At 45.7% G+C, this 8,907-nt stretch overlaps 1 protein-coding gene across 1 annotated transcript; it reads right to left on the bottom strand.

The window, feature by feature from the left end:
* Positions 1–5,414: 5,414 nt before the first annotated feature.
* LOC141039220 (uncharacterized) lies at positions 5,415–5,921 on the bottom strand. The gene has a single exon (XM_073506555.1). The coding sequence runs from the start codon at positions 5,919–5,921 to the stop codon at positions 5,415–5,417; it is 507 nt and encodes a 168-aa protein (XP_073362656.1).
* Positions 5,922–8,907: the final 2,986 nt, after the last annotated feature.

Genomic DNA, 8,907 nt, shown 5'->3' with positions numbered 1-8,907 from the left:
ACGCGACAGAAAACAAAAATTTTGGTACTACGAGCACGCCCAGGATCACTATGGAGACTGCATACAAGATTTGATTTGAGCCGTACCGACTCGAAGCGCAGCGGAAGAAGAGTCGGAGGAGATCGTTGGCGCAGATCCCCGTAGCTAGGATTTACAACCTCCCAACAGCGAGGATGTACTCCCTCGCCGGACAGCCCTTTGGGAGGCGGCCGGACAGTCCCCCGGACGATGTCACGGACAGCCCTTCGGGAGGACCCTCGAAACTCAGACAGCCCTTCGGGAGGACACTCGAACAGCTCCTCGGGCAAAAGCTCAAACCTACGACCTCTCTATGGGATTGCACACATACAGTGTCAGCTATCCGGAAGGGCTTCGCCGTCCAGAACTAGTTCCCACCGGAACCCAAACAGCCTTTCGGCTCTACGAAACTATTTCGTGGGAGGGAGAGAAGAAAGCCAGATCATGCATGGCATTTGTGAGAGAGTTGGAGTGGGTTGGAGAGCACCTCTCCTCCTTATATAGTGGTGGAAGGGGTGGAGGGGGGCCAAAATTTCAGCCCACTAAACATGCACCCACCAAACAAGGAAAACATGTTCCCACCAAACATGGAGAAAACATGTTCCCTTGTCCATGGTGTTCCCACATGGGGCTCCACCATCTCCCAACGCTTTCCACCATTTGTGGGGGCTGCCCCCCACCATGGGCCCCCCCCAACACCTTTGTCCAACCACAAGGGGCTGCCCCCTCAAGGGGGGTGCCCCAAAACAGCCAAAAAACAGCTCCCACGATTCGTGGGATCTTGTCCCCTCACGCTGGGACAAGATGTTCTCCGCGACTATTTCTTCTGAAAATTTTCGAAAGGTCCCAGAACATTTCCGACACCCTCTAAAATTATTCTGGACATGTTCCAAAACATTTTTGGCATGGTGGTTTAAATTAGAAACATTTTCGTTTTTCTCCAAAACAATTTCGGCAGTCTCTCAGGAACTTCTCCCGTCGTCTCCGAAACTTTTCCGGCGAATTGCTCTCAGACTCCCTGCCTAGTATTCAGCAGATAGATGACCCTTAAGCGTGTGACCCTATAGGTTCGGTGAAGTATAGACATGACCGGAACTCTTTCCGATCAATGATCAACATCGGAGCCGTGGACACCCATATTGACCCCTATACCCACACGAATGAATATTTGAGTGAACCTCCAATTGCTGTGTGCTATTCCTGTTGCTTCGCGATATGTTACAAATACCCGAGGTGAGACATGTTGGCATTCCCGTGGATCAACAACTTGTACACTATGCCAGTTACCTCGTTACCGGTATTGTTCTCTTTTCTCGTTACCGTGTTCCGGCATCTCGGTGATCAAATCACAAAGTGTCTGGCCAGACGATGATGGATACCGTAACACCGAGAGGGCCCCGAGATATCTCTCCATCATCGGAGGAGCAAATCCCAATCTGGAGCTATCAAGTTACTTGACATACTTTTCCATGAACCCGTAAGCCGCCGTAATAGCCACCCATTTACGGATGACATTTAACAAACCCCAAAGTTCATGAAGCAAGCATGAAGAAACTCAATACTCTCATGGTCTAAGGAATCATGAAAACGTTAACCATCTCTGTGTTATTAACTCGCGACGAAAATATCTCATAGCATAACATTAATTTGGGTCGATTCAACACAAGTGTTCTACTAACATCGTGCCCTCGAAATTGCCAGCATCGACATGCCCATGATCAGGAAAACAGGATCATCATGCAATACTTGAGCCAGTCTTAGAGGCAAGACTAGGAACACATATTACCGTTTAGGTGCCACACGTGCACATGAGTTTCCCTCCGAGCCTCGTGGATATTGCAGACTCGAGAATCATTGCAGTTATAGCATGGAAGCTAAACATTCATTACAAACTCGGAGATACTAAATAACTGATGTTACTACCTCTAGGGCATATCTCCTACAGAGTCCCACTTGCACTAGAGTCATAATCCAGTTACATGGCTTCCCTAACACCAATGGCTATCCGGTGCTGCTCATGCTTTGCTCGTCATAGAGGCTTTGTCATCGGGTCTGACACATTCAGATCCGAGTGAACTTTGCGTACTTTCACTAAACCTTCTTCGACATGATGTCGAATGAGTTTATATTTGCGTTGAATATGTCTTGTCTTATGGTGCGAACTTGGCTCCCTTGCCTGAGCCACGGCGCCACTATTATCACAATAGATCTCCACCGGGTCCAGAGCACTTGGAACCACACCAAGGTCTTCAAGAAATTGCTTGATCCAAACCGCCTCCTTGGAGGCTTCGGAAGCTGCAACATATTCCGCCTTCGTTGTAGAATCCGCCATAGTCTTTTGTTTGGAACTTTTCCAATCTACTGCGCCACCGTTCAATATAAAAACATAGCCTGATTGAGATTTGAAGTCATCTGGGTCAGTCATGAAGCCTGCATCAGTGTAACCACTTACAATGAGCTCTTCATCACCTCCGTACACAAGGAGTAAATCCTTGGTCCTTCTGAGGTACTTAAGAATACCCTTGACTACGGCCCAGTGTTCCAATCCTGGATCACTTTGGTACCGGCTGCTAACACTTAGCGCATAGGAAACGTCCGGTCTTGTACATAGCATGGCATACATAATAGAACCAACTGCCGAGGCACATGGAACATCATTCATTTGTACTTGCTCATCAAGAGTCCTAGGACAGTGATTCTTACAAAGCACTGTGCCAGGTGACATGTGGAGAAGGCCCTTCTTGGAGTTCTCCATGTTGAACCTTTTCAACACTTTGTCAATGTACGTGCTTGGGCTAAGCGCTATCAGGCGTTTTGATCTATCTCGATAGATTAGGATGCCCAATACATATGCCGCTTCGCCCAAGTCTTTCATTGAAAAACTCTTCTTCAATGAGTCTTTTATTTCACTAAGAAAATTTACGTCATTTCCAATCAGCAATATGTCATCTACATACAAGATCAGAAATGCTTTTGCACTCCCACTAAACTTCTTGTAAACACAAGATTCTTCATCATTCCTGATGAAGCCAAACTCTTTGATCACTTCATCAAAACGAATGTTCCAGCTCCTTGACGCTTGCTTCAGACCATAAATGGCTTTCTGAAGTTTGCATACCTTTCCAGCATCCTTATGAACGACAAAACCTTCTGGCTATATCATGTATACATCCTCTTTGAGGTTTCCATTTAGGAAGGTCGTTTTGACGTCCATCTGCCATATTTCATAATAGAAATAAGCAGCAATTGCTAGTAATATCCGAACAGACCTAAGCATAGCTACAGGCGAGAAGGTCTCGTCGTAGTCCACTCCTGGAACTTGCGTGAACCCTTTCGTGACAAGTCTAGCTTTGTGGATAGTAATGTTACCATCCGCGTCCGTCTTTCTTTTGAAAATCCATTTACAACCAATTGGCTTCACGCCTTCTGGAAATTCTTCCAAGTTCCAAACTTGGTTTTCGTACATGGATTCCATTTCGGATTTCATGGCCTTGTGCCATTCCTTTGAGTTGTGTACCGCCATCGCTTCCTTGTAGTGTGCAGGTTCATCGTCTTCAAGAATGAAGATTTCGTTATGAAACCATTCAGGTGGCTGGATAGCCCTACCTGATCTGTGCGGTTCAGTTACAACATTGTCTGAAGTCTCCGCATCATATGCGACAACTTCCGACTCGGTTGTAGGGATAATTAGCGGAATTTCTTCCTGCTCCTTAGCCATATCAACGGTTACCGAAGATTCACTAATCTCATCAAGTTGCACTGTCCTCCCACTTAATTCTTTGGCGAGAAACTCTTTCTCAAGAAATTGTCCATTTCTGGCAACAAACACTTTGTTATCGGATGGGTGGTAGAAGGAATACCCAATTGTTTCCTTGGGATAACCTACAAAGTAACATTTTTCTGATCTGGGCTCAAGTTTGGTAGGTTGTAAACGTTTTACGTATACCTCACAACCCCAAATCCTGAGATGCCACAAACCGGGTTTCTTCCTGTTCCATAACTCGTATGGTGTCATCTCAACTGACTTAGACGGTGCTCTGTTAAGTGTGTGAGCGGCAGTTTCCAGTGCGTGACCCCAAAAAGATATTGGAAGATTTGTAAGAGACATCATCGACCTTACGATGTCCAACAAGGTTCGGTTACGTCGTTCCAATACTCCATTTCTCTGCGGAGTCCCGGGAGGCGTAAGCTGTGAAACGATTCCACGGTCACTCAGATGTTGGCCAAACTCGTGACTAAGATATTCGCCTCCGCGATCAGACCGCAGAAACTTAATCCTTTTGTTACGATGATTTTCTACCTCATTCTAAAAATCTTTGAACTTTTCAAAAGTTTCCGACTTATGTTTCATTAAGTAGATATATCCATACCTACTCAAGTCATCAGTAAAAGTCACGAAATAGAAATACCACCCCGTGCGACTGTGCTCATTGGACCACATATATCACTATGTATTATCTCCAACAATTCACTCGCCCGTTCAGGATGACCCGTGAACGGCGTCTTGGTCATTTTCCCCATCAGGCAAGCTTCACATGTGTCAAATGATTCAAAATCAAAAGGTTGTAAAACTCCATCTTTATGTAGTCTTTTCATGCGTTTCTTTCCGATGTGGCCAAGCCGACAGTGCCACATGAATGTGGTGGTGGTATCAGCCTTCTTAAGGCGTTTAGCATTCACGTTAAAGATATCATTTATACATTCAAGATTTAGAATGAAAAGGCCCCCAACAATGGGTGCAAATCCATAAAACATATCCTTACAATAAAGTGAACAACCATTGTTCTCAGATTTGTACAAATACCCATCGCATACTAAACATGATCCGAAGATAATGTTTCTACACAATGCCGGAACAAAATAACAGTTACTTAGTTCTAAAATAAATCCTGAAGGGAGACGTAGAGGCATAATGCCGACGGATTGAGCGGCGATCCCAGCACCGTTCCCGACACGCATAACGACTTCATTCTTTGCCAGCCTGCGCACCTTCTGAAGTCCCTGTATCGGGTTGCAAATGTGAGCAACTGGTCCGGTATCAAATACCCAAGACTTAGAATTTTCGCTAGCAAGCAAAACGTCAATGACATTAACTTGTATAACAGTTATACCTTTTCCAGTGTTCCCGGACTTGTTATCTTCGAGATACTTCTTGCAGTTTCTCTTCCAGTGTCCTGTGCCCTTGCAGTAGAAGCACTCAGTTTCACTCTTGGCTCCGCCCTTAGAGTTGCTTTGGGAGCCGGTCTTACCGGCGCCCTTGCCCTTCTTTGGCTTGCCTTTCTTTTTGAAACTGGCGGTTTTATTCACAAGCAACACTTGCTTGTGATTTTTGCGCAGTCCTCCTTCCGCAGTTTTCAGCATGGCGAGCATCTCTTCCGGTGCCTTCTCCATCCCACTCATGTGTAGTTCGTGACAAAACCGTCGTAAGACGGGGGGAGTGAAGAAAGCAACATGTCCATCATATGGCCAGGTGGAAGTGGAAATTCCAGGGTTTTAAGCCTTTGAGCATAGCCAATCATTTTGACCACGTGTTCGCCAACTGAACTACCCTCAACCATCTTGCATTCCATCAAAGCCTTCATGATATCAAATCGTTCAGACTTTGCGGTTTCCTTGTACAGAGCATCCAATTCCCGGATCATATCATGGGGTTTATGGAATTCAAAACGTTTTTGAAGCTGTGGACTCATGCAAGCTAGCATGAGGCACTGCACTAAGTTGTGATCATCATCCTTAGTGGCCCAGACATTTTGTTCATTTACCGGGGCTCCTGCCGCCGGTTCAGCTGGAAGAGTGGTTTCAAGCACATACAATTTCTTAGCGCTCCTGAGGACAATCCTCAGGTTGCGGACCCAGTCCGCATAGTTTTTCCCAGTTGTAGCTAACTTCTCTTTCTCTAACATCGGGCCTAAGTTGAACGCGTTGTTGTGAGCCATTTGATCTACAACGGAAAACACAAGTTTCACTTAGACTTTGTTCATAATGATATTTGCACTAGTGAATAAACAATTTTATTCTAAAGTGTGCTCCCACTCAAATCAATATCTCTCAAAATTGATTGTGAGTGATTCAAGATACGCATTTCAATTCAATGCCATTGACGGGTTCATCACTGATGACATGAATTTCAGTCGGTAGGCCAACTTGTCGATCACATCTCTTATGTGATTCTTGTTCATCTTTCGATGGGCGTGTTCCAAGCTCAGGACTCTCCTGCCTGAACGTCAAAGACAACCAAGTGATCTTGCTACAAGGTCTGACCTCACCCGCCTCATTCCTCTCGATTCGTTCGTGCTCATGTGTACATGGCGCACCCCGAAAGGATACGAATTTCAGACGGTGCTATACTTGGGTGAACACTAACTACTTTGATATTTTAAGTGAGAGATCACCCTAATAAAAGCGACTACCGCACAATCAAGAAGGGTGCATCAAGAGGGATAAACATCTCAGGCAATTCAAAATAGCATGATATGGTATAGCCCCTTCTGACGGAGAAGTCAAGTATTTCTTCGTCTTCGGCATTCGCGTCGGTGTTCACCTTCACGATGATTGCCACCACCTTGTCTATGCACCGAATAATATTACTATCTCGATAGCTAATAAAATAAGTGCATCACATAAGGTTGACACGCAGGTCATTAAAGTGCAATCATATGGCTCCAGCCATTATGTCGAATCATGACACATAGGTCATGTTAATAAATTCACATCATATAGTCATCCAATACATAATCGAATTAATATGAGCACTGCTATACCACATCATATGCCATCCTGCAGAACCAAGTTAGACGCCTCTAATTGGTTTATGCAAAATTTTATTTTATGTGGCTTCTAAGGTTTTGAGTTAAATCGCAGCTTCCAACGTTTATCATCAAGTATGATTATTCAAGTCGCTAGATTAATTTTGCGGGGTGTATGAAGCACGAGATAATAAAATCTCGAACCCCATACTAAACTTTGTCATACGCATGACCCCCGTGCAGATCATATCTACATTGCCCTTTTGTCTACGAAACATCCATCTTTCTTTAACTATGGTGGAACCCAAAGAACTGTTAGCACTTCGTTGATCTGTCAATCAGCATACTCAGGAGCAGCATGAAAGGATCGCGGATTGCCAGAACTTTGTGAGATTCCATCATGCCGTCAAGATTAGGAGTACGCAAATTCAAGGGAAGCAACAGGAACATCGGGTAACAGATTTCATCTGCCACCCGCATAAATAATTTTCAGCAATAGATCTCATCTACTCCAAAATTATATTATGCAATAACCATACATCTCCATGTATTCTAGATCGTAACCTACATCTACGCATAGCACGGCTGATGATGCCACTGTAGGGGAACGCAACAGAAAAACAAAAATTTTGGTACTATGAGCACGCCCAGGATCACTATGGAGACTGCATACAAGGTTTGATCTGATCTGTACCGACTCGAAGCGAAGCGGAAGAAGTGTCGGAGGAGATCGTTGGTGCAGATCCCCGCAGCTAGGATTTACAACCTCCCAACCGCGAGGATGTACTCCCTTGCCGGACAGCCCTTCGAGAGGCGGTCGGACAGTCCCCCGGACGATGTCACGGACAGCACTTCGGGAGGACCCTCGAAACTTGAACGGAGACTCGGACAACCCTTCGGGAGGACACTCGAACAACCCCTCGGGCAAAAGATCGAACCTACAACCTCTCTATGGGATTGCACACATACAGTGTCAGCTATCTGGCAGGGCTTCGCTGTCCAGAACTAGTTCCCACCGAAACCCAGACAGCCTTTCGGCTCTACGAAACTATTTCGTGGGAGGGAGAGAAGAAAGCCAGATCATGCATGGCATTTGTGAGAGAGTTGGAGTGGGTTGGAGAGCACCTCTCCACCTCCTTATATAGTGGTGGAAGGGGTGGAGGGGGGCCGAAATTTCAGCCCACTAAACATGCACCCACCAAATAAGGAAAACATGTTCCCACCAAACATGGAGAAAACATGTTCCCTTGTCCATGGTGTTCCCACATGGGGTTCCACCATCTCCCAACACTTTCCACCATTTGTGGGGGCTCCCCCCCCACCATGGGGCCCCCAACACCTTTGTCCAGCCACAAGGGGCTGCCCCCTCAAGGGGGGCGCCCCAAAACAGCTCCCACGATTCGTGGGATCTTGTCCCCTCACGCTGGGACAAGATGTTTTCCGCGACTATTTCTTCTGAAAAATTTCGAAAGGTCCCAGAACATTTCCAGCACCCTCTAAAATTATTCTGGACATGTTCCAAAACATTTTCGGCATGGTGGTTTAAATTAAAAACATTTTCGTTTTTCTCCAAAACAATTTCGGTAGTCTCTGAGGAACTTTTCCCGTCGTCTCCGAAACTTTTCCGACGAATTGCTCTCAGACTCCCTGTCTAGTATTCAGTAGATAGATGACCCTTAAGCGTGTGACCCTATAGGTTCGGTGAAGTATATACATGATCGGAACTCTTTCCGATCAATGATCAACATCGGAGCCGTGGACACCCATATTGACCCCTATACCCACACGAATGAATATTCGAGTGAACCTCCAATTGCCGTGTGCTATTCCTGTTGCTTTGCGATATGTTACAAATACCCGAGGTGAGACATGTTGGCATTCCCGTGGATCAACAACTTGTCCACTATGCCAGTTACCTCGTTACCGGTATTGTTCTCTTTTCTCGTTACCGTGTTCCGGCATCTCGGTGATCAAATCACAAAGTGTCTGGCCAGACGATGATGGATACCGTAACACCGAGAGGGCCCAGAGATATCTCTCCATCGTCAGAGGAGCAAATCCCAATCTTGAGCTATCAAGTTACTTGACATACTTTTCCATGAACCCGTAAGCCGCCGTAATAGCCACCCATTTACGGATGACA

This window comes from Aegilops tauschii, chromosome 1 (genome assembly GCF_002575655.3).
Source record: "Aegilops tauschii subsp. strangulata cultivar AL8/78 chromosome 1, Aet v6.0, whole genome shotgun sequence".
NCBI classification, from domain to species: Eukaryota; Viridiplantae; Streptophyta; class Magnoliopsida; order Poales; family Poaceae; genus Aegilops; species Aegilops tauschii.
This window is presented reverse-complemented; position numbering and strand designations above follow the sequence as displayed.